At 44.4% G+C, this 17532-nt stretch overlaps 1 protein-coding gene across 1 annotated transcript in view; it reads right to left on the bottom strand.

Annotated features, from left to right (window-relative positions):
* Positions 1–17532, bottom strand: part of nr3c2 (nuclear receptor subfamily 3, group C, member 2) — a 35500-nt gene that overhangs the window by 6726 nt on the left and 11242 nt on the right. The window contains exons 3-5 of the mRNA XM_088373604.1: positions 6063–6190; positions 1388–1504; positions 731–1063 (exon numbers count right to left, since the gene is read on the bottom strand). Of these exons, the coding sequence (XP_088229730.1) occupies positions 731–1063; positions 1388–1504; positions 6063–6190 (578 nt within the window). The remainder of the gene's footprint in view (positions 1–730; positions 1064–1387; positions 1505–6062; positions 6191–17532) is intronic.

The raw sequence follows: 17532 nt of genomic DNA on the forward strand, positions 1-17532 counted from the left end.
GTCTGCGGGGATGTCGCCTTGTTCCTTTTCAAACGCGGCGCTGGCATTCTGTAATACGATACGCCCGTGCCTCAACTTGAGAGCTCCATCGGCACACTTGTAACTCAAAACACTTGGAAAGCATTTTTTTTCCAACCATTGAAATGAACGCAAATCTTGATTTATTTATGTTTTTCTTCGATTTGACCGCCAGTATGAGACGACGGGCTTGAATCCGCCTCTGACTTTCAAGCTAATTGCTTGATATCACCCCACGGAACATCTTTATCTCATCTAACTGCACTTTAATGAGACGCATCAGAGGCAACATCTGGCCAGAGCAGTGATGTAAATGCCTTCACTCTTATAAATCCCCGTTTCTATTTAATGCTCAAATAGGATTTCATTGGTAATCTTCCGGACGATTTGCGCAATGGTTTCCAGGGCCCGAAAGGAAAGAAAAGTGGGAGGCCTGTCAGACAACGCGAGCGAGGATGAAAATCGTCTTCATTAAAATACGGAATTGCATTACAAGAGGCTTTTCATTAGCATTTTATTGGACTCGCGTTTAGTCGAAAGTGGAAGGTTCAAGATGTGCCCTGATGGAGTGGATTGCTTGAGGCACTTTAACAAGTGTCAAAAGATGCCTTATGATTAAGAAAAAATAAAAATACTTACTCGAGTGTGTATATGTATACTCTAAATTCATTTTAAATGAAAAAAAACCCAACCTGAAAATAGCCGCACCAACCTGGAAGTACTTTGGCCCACTTGACCAGGCGCACCATCTGCTTGCCGGCCAGGCAGTTGAGGCTGGACAGCAGGTGGTCAGTGGTGTCGGGCTGCGTGTTGTCGAAGCCCGAGTACACTTCTTCGGGCTCGATGAGCTCCAGCACGCTGCAGATGGACGGCGGCAGGAAAGGTGTGACCACGCTGGCCCCTCGGGGCACCAGGGCGGCTTTGGTGGCGTTCAACTCCTTCTCCGACGACAGGAAGTCCACGCCGGCCGCCGCCTGGCTTTCCTTGACTGCTTGCGAGTCATCGCCGATACTCTTTAATTTGCCCAACTTCTTGGATTTACGAGCTGTTGGGAGGAGTGCATTGTTAGTCATGGCCGAGTAGGTAATTAGGGCAGAAAATTCAAATGATGAGGCGAGAAAGGTTTTTTTTTTATTCCAATAATCTAACCTGGAGAAAATTAGAGCATGGATCAGTTTTTCAATCAGGTCTCATATATTTTATTATGGCTGTAGACTTTTTTGTGCTCAAATTTTTGGCAAACAAAATATAATGGGGCTCAACATTGAACCCTGCGGTGTGCCACAGGCAAGTGTAGAAGTGGGTGAGCAGCGGGTCCTGATAGTGAAGCAAAAATTTGCAAATATCATTGAGTCTGGCAACTCCTCACCTCCGAGGTTCATCCCGGCCTGGAGGCACTTGCGTACGCGGCACGCCGGGCAGTTTTTCCGCCGGATCTTGTCGATGATGCAGTCGTTCCTTCCGGCGCAAAGGTAGTTGTGCTGACCTATCGGAAGAAATTCCGTGTACGATTTAGCATTCGGGGCAAAGTAGTGCTGCGCCCCGCCTGAACCAGCAGAGGGCAGAATTTCAACTCTTGTGACTGCACATATGACCCAAAAAATGATGACCTAAGTCGGTGATAAAAGTGTCATCATATCAATAAAATGATTTGACACAAGATCTGAGAAAAAAAACACAATTTCTATAAGACGTCACAATGAAGTAGCCATTGCCGTATAAATCACCAAGATATAAATCCCCCAGACTTTATTGCGGCCATAAAACCTGCAATCACTCCTGCAGACCTACCTAACGTGCTAGTCTCCATCTTCAAACAAACACACTCGGAAATACCGTCCATGGTGCCAAATATGAAAAGCGGACATCGCCACCTTCCAAAATAAAGCAGTGTACTATTGAATGTCACATGGAAAGCCAAAGCTGGCCGGCGAAACCGTGATTCTTACACGCCTAACGTCTGGCCCTCAGCTACAACCAGGCCGCTCATTTTTTTCCTCTTCTATCCATCCATCCATCCATCCCTCGCTCCTTCTTCAGACTCGGAGGGCCATACGCCTACACATGTATACACGCACACACACTTATGTAGTCCATGCCGCTCCACTTGACGATTTGACAAAAAAAAAAAAAACACAATCTTGTATTTCGCCTGCCCAACACACACACATAGTTTTTAGTTTTCTCATGCACTGTTTTGTACGTCCTGGCGTCAAGCGCATTTGGCCGTGTGTGTGTATGTGTGTGTGTGCACGTTTGCCAAAAGCCAAGGAGGCGAGCTGCAGGAGGAGAGGCAGCAGCTGTAGCCCCGCTTCACTATTTCTGGCAAAGTCACATGACCGTTACATAAGCTCATTTTTCCCGCTCTAAAAAGCTGTAAACTGCGACACAGGAAACACATAGCAGGCAGGAGCGGCCAGTCGGCCCAAGACAACAACAACAAAAAAAAATCCTTACATGCACAACACACACAGCGTTGCAACTCTTGACCGTTGGGCTCGTTCCCCAGAGTCGGGTTAATGATTGTGAAGTTGTCACATGGGCAGAAGTCAGTAAATGCGCATGTGTTAGGCCACTATCAGACCAATGTAAGAATGACTAGCATCAATTATGTAACAATTAGGTGCAACCAAGTATTATTTTTTAGCTCAATGCCTGATATTTGGTGGAATATCCAATTGCGTTTATTATTATTATTATTATTATTATTATTATTATTATTATCAATGTTAATATTATTTAAAAATAATATGTAACAAATATTTTGGGAGTATTCTGTTGCCTTCAGTACAAGAAAGATGTCTTAGATACTTTGTCAGGTAGTATTTAACGTAAGAAAAAATTTTAAAAAATTGATTTAAAAAATCCCCCCAAAAATTGCAAAGAAGCTGACATGCAGGAATTTCTGGCAAGTACTGGCTGCTTAGTTGACCAGTGACAAAAAAAAATTCCCATCTTCTTCCAAGCGTGACTACATTTTGCAAAAATACACTTGAAGTGGAAAAAGCTGGCTTGGAAAATGTCAAAATATTTTTTTCATTATTTGTAAACAGCTGTAATATTTATATATATTTTTGGGATGATTTATTTCTCTATTTTCATATACCCCAAATATATTGTGAATTATGTAATGTTGCTCTTAGTAATCACCCACTCTTGTGTATCGCTGCATCCTGTTACATCACTGTAAGGGAAACACACACTTCAAAAAAAAAAATACACCACGCGCACAGACTTTTTTTTGAAGTAAAGCCAAGCTGACATTTTATTTTTAAAGACACAGCAACGTTTGAAGCCTCGAGGAAACAAGGGGCTGCCCCCGACTCTATAGTACAAGAGACGCCATTCAACGCCGCCGCTTTTATCACCCCGCGTGCTAAAATCATCGACAACCTGATGATGCATTAATCGATTTACATAAAAAGTGTCAATTGCTTGAGGCGGACGACCAACCTCTTTGAAAAGAATGACTTCAGTCATGAGTTGCCCTTTTCACAGATGTGTTCAGGCCTTCCTCGTAAAATGTAGCATGTTAGCTTAGCTTCTTTGGTGTAAAACTCTAGGGGGCGCCCTGGAGCTGAACCCATACATGCTTACAGTCTATTTTCCAAGCTGCATTGAACAGAGCCTGCTGCCTCTAACCCAAATACCTTCCAACAATGTGGGTCACACACACACACACGCTTACAGTATCGTTACTCCTGCAACACACACTTGCCTGAACACGAATGTGTGCAAGCGTCTGGATCCTTCGCGATTACGACTTGTATGTTGCTAGACGTGTTGGCGAGGTGGCTGCGCTCCAGCTGTTGTTACATAACCCCCCCAAACACACACACACACACACACAACCTGAGCCATTCAGTTCCGTGGGAGGCCCCGTCCCGAGCTGGGAAAAAAGGAGCGATTGGACGCCCCGACAGCGCAAGCCAGCGTCCTCGCCTGACCTCTCTTTTTTTGCCAGTGGGAGACGTAAGCGGACTGGCAAGCCTTGGCTTTTTAGCAAGGCGGCGGGGCTGTTGCCGTTAGTAAATCTTTGCGCTTCAATAAGAGTGACTGGCAAAAACAAGCCAGGCGGGCTAAAAGGGGAATATTATTACCGAGCGCCGACGCGCCAAGCCGCTGATGACATGTGAATAATGCGCTGGCGTCCCGACGCCGATGCGCAGCACCGCATGGAGCTGTTTATTGGGCGCAGCTGTTCTTTATTAAAATGTAGAGAGAAAAAACTCAACAGGAGAAGCGTTTGGCCGTTTCCGCAGTTCATTAACAACAACAATGCGAGGTTTTTTTTAACGTGTCATGTTGGGAAAGAAATGCCAGATGATGGGCAGAAGTTAAAATGGAAAGGCTGCGTCAATTAGAAATCACCATGTTTGATTTTCTTGAGACTCTTCCGTGCCTATTCTATTGATAAACACGTCCACCAAATTTCGTCTTAATTAGCGAGACCGGTAAGAGGGACTTTGATTTTCTTTTCCTGGCCCCTTTTCATGGAGTTGGCTCCAAAATGCCTGCCTCAACCCCAATGACCAATTTCCTGTTTAATTTCGGGCATGGGTCCTAGAGACTTTGACAGACATGACCACCAAATTTTGTGTGGATTGGTGAAACTGGTGACGGAAGCTCATTTTTTTCCCTGCGTCCTTTTTCGTGTTATTCACCACAAAAATGCCTGCTTCAAAAAAAATAAAAATAAAAATCTAGACCCCGTTTTTATAGCTTTACTCTGAAATTGCTACTTCAAAACAAAATGGCCGACAACCGCAGAATTAAGTTTCCTTGGTAATGACACAATATGGCAAAAATAATGCGAGTCCTGAATTTTCTGTTGAAGTTTCGTGGACTCATTATGGGGGAATAAAAAATCTTCAAACGTGTTTTGGTCCAGCTTTAGTAGTTTACCCGCCGCAGTCAGACGAGTGCAAGCGTTGAATGCTAATTACTTTTGCAGTTATGAGTCGGCTATTCGTCGCACCCCCTCCGGGCAGGAAGTGCCGAAAGAAATCAAACTGAGGGTCAGAGTCTTCTCTGTTCCCCTTGTACACATGCCCGCTCTCTGCTGTTCATCTCCATTGGCCACTCCGAGGGGGAAAATAGTGCAATAAAAAAGGGGTGGGCGGGGCGGGATGTCACGGTGCTGACGCATGGCTTCCCATCCCTCTCAATTCCCCCCGCCTCGTTATCTGTCTGACTTTTCCTTCGTCCTTCCTCAACGCTGCCTGGCTGTCCTCTGTCTCTCCTCGCTTGGCCGCATCGCTTCCTCTCTCTATACACTTTGGGCTGGAGATGACGGGGAGGGGTCAGGCGAGTTGCGATGGCCGCCAACCTTCACGGAGTGCCCTCGTAACGGCGGCTGTCGAGAAACAGCCATCCTTTTTTGCCGTTGTTATTTTCGGACGGTGAAGGTGTAGGACGGGGAGTCGGTCGGCCGGTCGGTCTCCCTGGCGACGGTGTGTAAACATCATCAGGCTTAAATGGGCATTTGATTTGGAAAGGGCGCAATTGCTCTTGTTGAAATTGTCAGGAAAACACCCCAAGGCGGCCGATTGCCACAGCGGCTCTGCTTTTTATTCATCAAATGAAAAAAAATAACCACTTAAATGTTAAGAGAACAAATTGAACCTGACCTCACATCGCCCTTTTTCACAGTGATTTTTTTTTTTTGGGGTGTAAGCAAAACAACAGCAATGAAAAGCTCTCTAGTACAGTAACCACCCCTCAAGGGATATTAAAAAATACCTTCATGTAAGGAAATCATTCTGGGGTTCATCGTTTTTCCTTCCTAATCTTTTTTCTTTTAAATAGAATTAGGTCCCAAAATGGCTCCTTCCAACCAAAAACTTCTTGTTCAATTTCACATGTGACCTTGTGATTTTTTTTTTCTCATCTCCAAAGACCCACCAAAAATGAAAACAGCCACGATGCAACATTAATAATATACCAGACCAAGACGCCACTTGTAATCTTGCACCCCCTTTTTCAACCTCCCGCCAAAATTAGGGCAATCGTTTTCTCCGTCCGATACAAGTTTAGCATCCTACCTTCCACGGCTCTTTTGAAGAAGACTTTGCAGCTGCCGCACGTCACCACGCCGTAATGGCAGCCCGACGCTTCGTCCCCGCACACTAGGCACACCTTGGCTGTCGAGGAAGGTTGCCTGAGCGGCGAGCTGCAAGGACATAACACAAATACATCAGACATTGGTGACTCCCCAGCATGTTAAAAATCCCGGCCGCAACCCGACCAGGCAGTTTGCGGAGTGCCCGCTAGTTCCTGTTAGCCACCGCTACCCAACCAGGCAACTTCTACTTTCTTCATTGTAAAAATATCATTTTCCGCGATGGCTGATTTTCAAGCATTTCGCCCAGTGCCCTTTAAATGGGATACTCGAATAACCCGCACGAACGTTGCGTGCAGACACACACACATGTACACACCGATGAGAACACCTTGTATCAAAACATCCAAAGTGGCCTCAGCTTCCCTCTTCTTTGCTGTACTAATTGCCCCTCTAGCATCTAAATCAATGAGATGCAAGGTGATTGTCTGGTTAACATTCTCCTTCCATCCTTCATCAAGGCAGCTGCCAACCTCTCTCTCTCTCTCTCGCTCTCTCGCATTTCCTCCAAGCTGGGAAGGGCTCCCGCGTCGGCCGTGCACTCGCTTGCAATCAGGAGCGCTGATCTAATTCCCCCTCGTCCATCTACACACACATTCAATTTGTTAGGACGCTTAGAGGAGTCTCTGGTGAGGTGTTTGTCTGACTCCCTGGCACGGGGCCGTGTCATTCCCCATAATGTCAGTGTGTGTGTGCAAATCCAATCCACGTCCAGCCATGTTTTTCAGCATGTTAATCTACAGAACACACACGCAAGCCATACCGGGCCTTATCACACGGTCGCGGGCGTTGACATCACAATCAATCGCTCCGCACCGTGACGAAAGGCAAACACACACGACACGTGCGGCCCGACTCGTCTAAAGAGCCAGCCGGTCTGCCCGTCCGGCAGCAAGGTGACTTTCCCTCCCCCAGAGGAGTATATAGGTCAGTCACTGCCCGCTTACGAAAGCAGAGCTGACAGGCTGCAGTGACTGTGCACAAACAAAAAAAAAAAAAAGCTCCAAACTAAACACCAGCCGCTACCTGACTAAGCAGCTGGTGTGAAGGTTGCTCGACTCGAAATTGATCCAAATGATACAAACAAGCAAGATAAGGAGTGATTCATAAAGAAAACCTTTTCTGGTTGTGGTCATGTGACATCAGCGAGGTGAGCTGTGATTGGTCGTTGAGTAGATGTGATGTCATTTTCAGTGGACGGAATAATTGTCCATGGAAAAAATAAATGAATTATGGAGGAAATATGAACTTTTTACTGCTGAAAATGGAGACAAGTTGGCACAAAAAAAACAATCCATATTTCACACAGCATTTGTTGGCACATGTTAGAAAGGGCCGAGGTTCGAATCCCGGAAAATTTCCTTTTCATCACACGTCGTGCGACCATGCCACCCTCCGATGTTGTGAACTGAGATCTTTCCACCCAGACCCTCGTCTTGTCTCGATTTCCAACAACGCGTTTCACTCAATGGGACCAACTGCACGGATCAAAAGGTCTCATTCTTCGCTGCGCTTGCTATTTTTTTTTTTTTCTTCTCCCTCTTGTTTTCCTTTTATTTTCTTCCTTCCCCGCAGAAAGCCCAAGGCGGCCGCTTCATTGTTTTCTGCGTCCTTTCATCTCTTAAAGATAACACACAAAGAGAGCTAACTGGTGTTGCTGATGTTTATTTCCCCCGACCGGCGCGGGTACACAAGGCCTCCGGTTCTTCTTAGACCGGAGAGGGGGGGGGGGGGCTGCTTACACGCAGGATAAGAATAGAAGCTAAGGCCCGCTGTAACACACGACGATGTTTGGGCCGAGACTTATCCTCTAGCTTTTCCTCAAGTAATCTGCACGCTGGGAAAAAAAAAAAGGCCTTGCAGCAGGGAAGTCCCAAAAGTGATTCATCACAGCTTCCACTCAAAGCCACTCCATCATGGACGTTACAGTAACTTGTAGCCTGGCAACATGGCTGCAGAAGCTGTCTTGCGGATGCTAGTGGCTTTTTTTTTTTTTATGTCATTGCTGCCTTGCCTGTTCCACATCATCCAATATAAATAATGATAGAAGCTGCCTAGACAGGTAGCGGTGGCTAACGCTAGTACTGAAATCAGATACATGGGTCAAGCTTAATTGGATGCGCAAATAAGTCTCAAGGAAATTCTACAAAGTTTTGTTGGAAGAAGTCATTTTGGAAGCCATTTCCATAAAAAAAAAGAGGCTTAAATAAATAAATACACAAATAAATAAATTCATCCATCAGTCTGATATTTGATCTATTAAAAAAAAGACTAAATAGTCAGAGGGACCCATGAGAGAAATTGAGCAGGAAGGCGGCCATTTTGGAAATGAAATCCACATTACTTGTAAATTAATACTAATATAAATAATAAATTAGAATCGAGAAATCAGCCTGGTTTTGCTTTTATGTGGCCACAAACGGCTGGCCTACGTGCGCAACGAATTCACTGTTGTTCTGCACGACTTCTTCTGTACATTAGTGTGTGTGTGTGTGTGTTTGTGCACTTTAGCTGTTTGTTTACAGATGCGGCAGACTCGCTAATGTGCTTATGTGGGTCAGCGGGGTTCGTCGGGACCACGTGAGCCCGGCCGACCTCCGCCGCCACCTCACGGCTCATTATTGGGCCCTAACAATGTTATCTCGCTGACGTCGCCACCATCGCCGTGACTTTGACTTGCCGCGCATCTGTTTGCTGAGATTAGTCCGGCTCGACCTTGCTCCGGCCTTTTCAGCGCTTTTATTCGTCATTCGGACATTGCGAATAGTACGACACAAGCAAGTACAATTGGAAGCAAGGACGATAAAGGGATAGATAAATAAGCGGATAGATAAATAAACAGATAGATAAATAGCAAGCCAGCTAGCTAGCTAGCCAGCTCGCGAGATAGATAGATGGATAGATGGATAGATAGATAATATTTCCACATGAAATATGCAGACTTTGAAATATCAGATGTGTCAACTGTACATGCTTAGTCACTCATCCTTGACTTTACACACCCAAGCACACCTCGAAATCTATTTATACCGCCCTCGACTTTGCATATTGGCAAAGCGAACATAGCAAAACTGAAAGGGGGGGAAGTGGAGGAGAGGAAGGGAGGGAGGGAGGGAGCTTACATAAGACCGTCTAAACATTTAGGTTGACCCCCATTCGGCAGAGGAGAACAGAGAGAGACACAGAGAGAGGGCACAGGAGAGCCTAAGGGGATTGGGTTACCTTCGCCAAGGTGACCCTGGCATCGCGCTGGCTGGACCGACTGGCACCCGGTTCGACCGAAAGGCGAGACTTCCCCTTTGTGACTTTGCTACTTCATTACGCTCTCAAGGTGGATGCCAACTTTACTCATTTGCATTTTTTCCTTCTATATGGGCCTCGGAATTATTTTGATGGCACACCAACATACCATATGTCTCCTGATTTTTGCAGGATGTCATTTTAATGTGACACGTGATGTCATGATTGCGACCTACCAGCCACGTTTATGCACGCAAACTTCGAGTGACCTTTCCCAAAAACACAAAATCATGATCATCACTCTCATGAACAAAGACAAGACTGTTTGGAGTGTAAACAAAAGCAATCACACACTCACGCACAGTCGGAGCCTCCCGGGGGAGCTGGTTCAGGCCGCGGGCAGCGAGACGCTCAAGAGCCACGACAAACTAAAAGTGACCATTTAAAATCTGTCTCGAACTTAAATGCCAACTCTACGCGGGCTCTTCAGGCCAGAGGGGGCGCCAGAGGGCATCGGAAGCCATTTTTAATGTCTTCCACATTTAGTGTTACCTCCAAAAAATAAACTGAACTTGATGTTAAAAGTAACTTAGTTAAATCGTATTAGCTACTTTGGCATATTGTAGTCCAATGCCTTTTGCCCAGGCAAAAAGGAAATAATGACTGAAAAAGATAAATTACCCTCTATTAAAACAATAGCGCTATTCATCCGCGCAACTCTTTCGCCGCCTCATTGAGCCATCCCCAACGGCACAGATTATTTATTTTTTGGAAATATCTTTAGCAGCGCCAAGGGGTCGGTGCTTCACGTGCGCCTCACGTGCGCTCATCTGCTATTGATCCTTGGCCACGGCTGTTTTTAGCTGGCCGTTTAAAACGGAAGCAAACAGCCGCACGGAGGGTGGCGCGGTCTCCTCGGAAACAATGGAAACTGGCAAAATGATTAACACGTGTTGGAATGTCCATGATAAGAAGACAAAGATCCCTGCTTGTCAGCCAAAATCTCCCAAAATAGGCACGTAGCATAAACACCGCGCTTCAAAGCTGCACTGGGTCGGCGTGGATCAACTTCAGACTTTGATTTTGAAGCCAGCCGCACACCTCACTTGCCGAGAAGGAACCGGACAATTGCAAACAAATTACAGTTGGCCCCGAGCCGCTCTTGCATTTTTGAGTGTTAGCGTTAGCATGCCACTAATTCTGACTGCAACGACATCTCAGCCAAATTAATTACAGAAGGTCGGCAAGTCGTGAAAACTAGCCGGTGTGCGTCCGGCTTTAATGCTTACGTCGCTTTCTCCCGCACGGCGCATGACTGATTGGGTCCGGGCAACAGGTGACCTCAGAGAGCTTAGAGGTCCCCGGCGGGACAAATCCCTGGAGAGGAAGATTATGTTGAAAGGGATCAGCCTTGACCCGAGCCACCCCGACACCGCGCATGCACGCGCACACAAAAGCGCACTCCTCGTACACTGCTCTCCAAATTGAGCATTATAATGCAAAGGTTTGCCCCGTAACAACTAAATGCATTTTTTTTCCCCACAAATCAAAACAGTTTCTAGGTAATAATTAAGTCTGTGACATTCATTTGCTAAAATAGGATAAAAAAAATTACAGTATACTTTACCCAACCGATTTATTGTGTTGTTGAAATTAGCTTGTTTTGAGTTAGCTTGTGTTTACCTATCTTCTTCAAATGAAAGGGCTTTTAGAAAGACTAGCACCATGGACTGATGTGATAACAACCACTTCAGGGCGTGCCCTGCTTTTATTGCTAAAAGTCAGCTGGAATAGGCACAAGCTCACCAGCAATTCTAACAAAAACAGAAAATGGATGGTTGGATGATAGATACCTCAACATCAAAAAAGCAAGTGGGCAAAGTCAAAGTGAACATGCCAAAAAGCATCCCTTTCAAACGCCGACCTTTCCATCTCACATGTGACAAGGGGGAAAAAAGGCCTGACGCCAAATGTGGGTTAACGTCGGCTGACACATGTTACCAGCGAGCCTGTGCAGTCACTGTCACATGTCATCATTCTCTATTGCCACCGGTCATTTAGCATCCCAACGTGGTTTGAGCAGACCTTAGACTCGGTGGATTTTACGCACACACACACTCAGACCGACTAAATGACGGCTAAATTTAGCCACGTCGGGGGTGTTTATTGTTTGTCCACTTAACAGCCGAGCGGCCGGCTGAAGTCGGACGGCTGCAAAAACCTCCAAGACCAAAAAGAAGTGGGCTGTAAGCAGCTGGCTCCCGTCCAGGCGGTTAGCACCGCCATTGCACATTCTGCACGTCGGCTCGAGAAGTGCTCGCTCGTCAGCGCCTGGGAAGTAACTGACGGCACGCAGTCAGCAAAGAAATATGCGTGGAGACAGAGATGGACGTGATGGACTTGCATCGTTTTAACTGTGCGTCCATGTGACTTTGTGTGACTGCCATTTTGATTTATCAGCAGATTTTGTCATGCTGTTTATCCCCCTCAAAAATACTAAAGGGTGTATGGATGCCTGATTCCTATCAATTTGGTCTATCAATATTAACGCTAAGCTAATGCTAACTGAGTTAAAGTTTACAGCCACATTTTGATCAAATTCAAAAATTGAATGATGACATTTCGATACGGAGAGAGCATGAAACGGAATGACAGGATTACAGGAAGTAGACATCACTTTTATAAAATGTCAACATTAAGCTAAGATTGCGACCTGCTAAGCTAGCACAAAATACGCTAGGAAAAGAAAGTTGTAGGGTAAAAAACACACACACACTCACATGGGAGTGGTGTGGTTAAGCTAAAAGTGTCTGCGCAGTGACCTTTTTCAAATTCAGTTTGTTCACCTCCGAAGGATTACGGGCCCAGATGGCCGACGGATGAACAATGCAGCACCTGCTGAGGGACATAACGCTATTAGCTTTGACTGAAAAAATACCGCAAAAAGCGAAAACCGCTGTCCGCGCATATGGACAGAATGTCCTCACGAGAGTTTACTTGGAAATGGTACAAAAGGATGAGCATTAATTGCATTCAGAACCTTTTACCGCAACATGAGCGGCACCAGGCTAACCGAAGGCTCAATAAAAGCTAGGATTTGCCACACAAAAAAAAAACCACCATCATTTTTAGCACCTTAGTTATTTTCATAGCATTCAGAAGTTGTATCTACGTTTAGCCAGTTAGCTACGTTTGGCCAGAAATTAGAAAAATGCCTATTAAGTACAAACAACCAAATATTTTTTCAATATCTAAACCCATCCAAAACGCCAAATTCGTCCAAAGTATCTGTGAGAAGTCAGCAAATGAGAATGTAAAGTCAGCTAGCTTTCAATTAGCTAATCGTTAGATACTCTTGTGTGTTCAGTGACGGCATTACATATGACCTTGCTTGGATTTATTCCATTTTTTTATCATTTGTGCAATCAAGTACACAAGCAGCTTTGCCTATTTTCCTCTGAGACTAACGAACCACTTGCGGAAACAATTGCAATTTATTCGGCCTAGCAGTGCTAGGCTATATGCTATTAGCTAACAATTTATTTAACCGCAGTAAATTGGCAAATTAAAAGACGGGATGCCCGAAACATGAATGATTAGTTGACTTCAAGCTTTAAACTCCGACATAAAGTCGACTCGTCCATTAGTCAACGACTCGCTCTTCAAAGCAGATAGGTAGAAAGCCAACCCGGGTCATGTCGGGGTGACCTTGACTCAGGTGAAAGCTGCCTCACACTTTTGTGATGTATATTTAATAAGGCGCGGCATTTGCAGTGGTGCATGTGGATGCCCTTTTCCACAGTCTCCCAGCAGGTCTGCTGGGGATTTCGGGATTGAAGGACACGTCGGGCAATACTGAAAAAGTTCCATCTGAAAAAACATTACATTAAGAAGTCCCAGTGTCGTCCCACCACGACTATTTAATCATTTAGGTTTCTTAAAACCTTTGGACGGACGTTGGAATCCTCAAACTGAACTCTCTTCGGCCAGACTTAGCATTAATGCTAACGTAGCATGTAAGGCTACTCGTATGGATGGAAGACGAGCGTGTTGGAAATGCAACCTTACGCGCTCGCTGTCATCTGACCCGAGCGTCCTTGGCCTCTCGCCCGAAGCTGCCACAGTCATGTGTTAAGCTCGTGTTTCGCCGGCACAGACGTGCATGTATGAACTTCTCTCCACAAACTTGTCATTTATTCCCCCGGCCCCGCCCCTTTTAATTAATCATCAAATCTGGCTTTGGCACAAAGACGCCGTTCAAACGCAGTTATCGCCCAAGCTAACACTCCTCTGGCTGGGAATTACGCCACGTTTCCACGGAAAGGAAAACTGTTGAGTCATTCACTTGCCACTTTGCTCTTTTGCGTTTTTACTTCTTTATGAGACGTGTGAAAATGTTTATTTTTGAATTTGCGCAAAAACTGAAACGCCGGAGCCACAAAGCTTGACCCTAAATTGCAAAATCTGTCTTTAAAGTCACAAAAAGGGATCAAGTGGGCGTGTTAACCTCATCATATGAGCGTGTACATTTTCTGTATTTCCTCTCATTGCATTTGCTATTTTTAAAACAAAGTCATTCCACTGTCACAAGGGTCTCATCGTGAGCATAATAGGATTACGGCGCTATGCATAAACAACTATGAGACGCAAAAAATTAGCTGCAGTATGAAGAGAAGAATCATTAAGATGTGCAAATACATTTTAGAAGATACGTGCGCCGCCGTTTGCACACTGAATCCCACGCAAATGAATAACAAGTCTTACTCTGTGAGCGCCAAAATGGCTTTTGGCTCTTCATTGTGTATTAATGTCCAGATGGTTGGCCGTAATCTGCCCGACTTCCTGTTTACAGACAGGTAGGGTTATAAAGTGTCTAAATATAACGAGGGCTTTATTGAAAAGGCTGCAGACGCTGATAAACGCCACGGCTGAGGATGGCTGGAACCAATGCTAGCTTTATTTTCTGATTTATTACTGATTCATTTTCATGACTTGGTCAGTTTAAATGTGGCAATGCAAAGAAAAGTCATTAATTAAGACTGATTTATCACAATTGTAATCTTACTTCCATCGATAATGAATTTGTTTAGGTCTTCTTCGGAGAAACTGTCAAGTTAGCAAACAAGCTAACCACCATGTTGGCTAATAAGTTAGCGTGACTTGAAAATAGCATACAAAATGTTTCTCAGAAGCAAATTAGAGAATTTATACAGTATATTATACATATATGGGAATGTTCCAGGTCTCAAAAGTCATAACAAATTAGCGCTAAATCTGGCCAAAATATTTGGGAAAACACGCTTTAAAGTCGCACAAAACCTAAAGTAGTGTTTCAGAAAAATACAAAATGTTTCAAAACCAGGCCAATATGCTCCCAGAGCTACATAAAACCTTTTTTATAAGTACTTGGCCATTTTTCTTGACTATTCCCATTTGCCAGCGTTATGCTAGCCAGGGATACAAAACACTGTGGCGTGTCAAATTTAGAAGACATTATTTTCATTTTACAGGGATTTTAATAACACTTATTTACTGAACTTTAAGTATCACTCATCTAATACTTTAAATCTCTGAATCTTGTCAAATGATGCAGTAAGTAGCTCACACAACTACGACACTGTATGCAGTCCCATTATGAAAATCAGACTTGCACTGTGAGTGCAGCTGCACAGGCAGCGTTTTCTAGGTCAAGCGCGTACACATCGCCAGTCGTGCATATTTCCAAGCAGCAGAGTGCAATTTGCCAAGAGAACCTGCTTGCCTCCAATATTCCTTCAAACTTTTTGTCAGGTTAGCATGAAGGTGGGGGGGGGGAGGCCGTCGATAGAAACGTCTCACGGGGATCGACATGCTACGTCGATCCCGCGCGCTCCGTGTCACTCCGTTTTAGCATCACGGAGATTATGTCAGCGCCAAGCCGCCCGCCCCCGCTCCCCTTTTCCCTTCTACCCCACCTCTGAAAGTCTTCGAACATCCTTTTGGATTGTGAGGCTTACATGTCATTCCCGTGCTATCGCTGCCTTTCACATTAAGCGCCTTAAACGTGGTGTCAATGCATAAATGTGGGCCAATGAGTGGGCCCTCGCTCAATCCAATTAGCCGTAATGAAGGCGGGGGATCTCTGAAGCGACACTTTCTAATCGTTTTCCGCTACGTGACTCTTAGAAAAATACCCCGTCTTTAAATAGCGGGTTTTTAGTCAAGAATTGGACCGTTGTCATTACAGTCAAACCCCGCACGTCGTTACAACTTCACTCATTCACGTTTTTTATTTCGTGGACCGAGTTATGGCGCTTTTGGAAACAAGATGGCGACGAAGCGTTCCTAATAGGAAACTAGTAATTGCGTCAAGAACATTTTATTCAAATAATGTCACGAAGGAGATCAATTAAGCCTGGATGCTTAAAAAAAAACTTATATAGACAGTAATGTGAACCCAATTTGCTCTGTCGATCATCAAGCTACGCTCATACAAAAGCTACGCTAATACAAAAACAAGCGGTTGTTTGTAGATATATTTCCTAGAATACATGGTTCAAATTCAGTGGCAACCGCAAAAAAAAGTCCCCAAGATTCCTAGAAATACTGTCGCCCATTTGACCTTAAAAGACAAATTCCTTGTTTGGCACGCTCAAACATGGTGAATAAAAAAACTCTTGAATCTTGAAGTGGCAGCTTCAAACCAAAACGTCTATTATGTTTTAGGGCATGACTCCATGTGACTGTTTTTGTGGGTCTACTCATGATGGACAAATTTCATGTTGCTAAATTATACGGGCTTTCGGGGGCAGATTTTTTTTTTTCTTGCGCCTACTCCAAAGTAGTCTCAAAAAACTGTGAACTACAAGAAATTGTGAAAAAAAAAAATCACAATTTCTAATAGCCTGCTTGCATCGAGGCTAACTGGGGGCAGTGACCCATGGCGGAGTTCATTCTCATATTTAATAAAGTGACTCATTTTTGCAGTTTCATAGAATCCTCATCTTTATGACAAAGCAGTATTCATAAAAACATAATAATATCAGTTCTGGTCATGAGTTTATTTACTGGTACATTCAGCACTAAATTATGTCCCTGTTTTTTATTTTCTGTAAATGTCAATTTTCAATACGAAATCTCTGAAATGAATAGCAAATCAGTGGAAAAGATTTTGCGACACTCGTAAACTTAGTTTCCGTCTCAGCCGTCGATTATTTTCCTCCCGCCGATGAGTTAGGCTCGCATTTCATCAATAAATCACCCGAAGTCAACTTTCGAAATGGAATATTATAAAACGGGAAGAAGTCCCGCACATTGGCATCGACACAGCTGTTGTTTACAAAATGTCACCAAGCTCACGTAAGCCCGTGTGGATCCAAAAGTCCCCGGCAAATCTGAGACCTCCATCTGGGAAGCAAAGCCCACTTTTGCTGCCCTTACTTATCATCTGCTGGCTTAATAACAGAGGAAGTCAGGAAGAAACTGAGAGATGTAAAATGATCCCCAAACTATTTATCACGCATTATTTTCATTGATTTCCAATCACTGCAAAATGCTACAATATAAAAATATTTTTTGCAAACATCCACAAACGGCCATCCTCCCCGAGATTTCATCATAAAAGGTGCGAGAGGTTTTTGTGGACTGGACTTCAAATGACCTGACCCGTGATGAGACATTCAGTACATTGTCCAGATTCTCCTTAGGACACCTCACCCGCGAGCAAAGACGTTCATAATGAACTGTTGACAAGTCAGAATGTTCCTGGGTGTCCACGGTGTCTGGCGTCACGACCCCCGTCGCCTTGAAATAGAAGGCGGGCCTTCTAAAAAAAGAAGCCGCATGCATTTTGCGCTTGGACGCCTCCCGTGTTTGTAGGCACGCTCCTTCATCCAAGTTCTCAAAATGTCATTGTGACATCGCAACGCCGAGCAGTCATTAAATCGTTCCCGAAAGTCAACAAAGAAGCTAGAAGTGTGGGGAGTTTTCAAAATGTCATTTTCATGTTAATATTTTTTGAAATATTCAAGGAAGCTAGCAAAATAATTGCCAGGAAAGGTGTGATGCTAACCATAGAACAAGTTCGCATTGTCCTATTTGATTATCATAATTATATCATTTTTTTATATTGCATGCTGATTTAAAATACACGGAAATGTCGTATTTACATCAAA

The sequence above is a fragment of the Syngnathus floridae genome, chromosome 4, assembly GCF_059516105.1.
Source record: "Syngnathus floridae isolate MCC-2025c chromosome 4, RoL_Sflo_1.0, whole genome shotgun sequence".
Classification (NCBI taxonomy): domain Eukaryota; kingdom Metazoa; phylum Chordata; class Actinopteri; order Syngnathiformes; family Syngnathidae; genus Syngnathus; species Syngnathus floridae.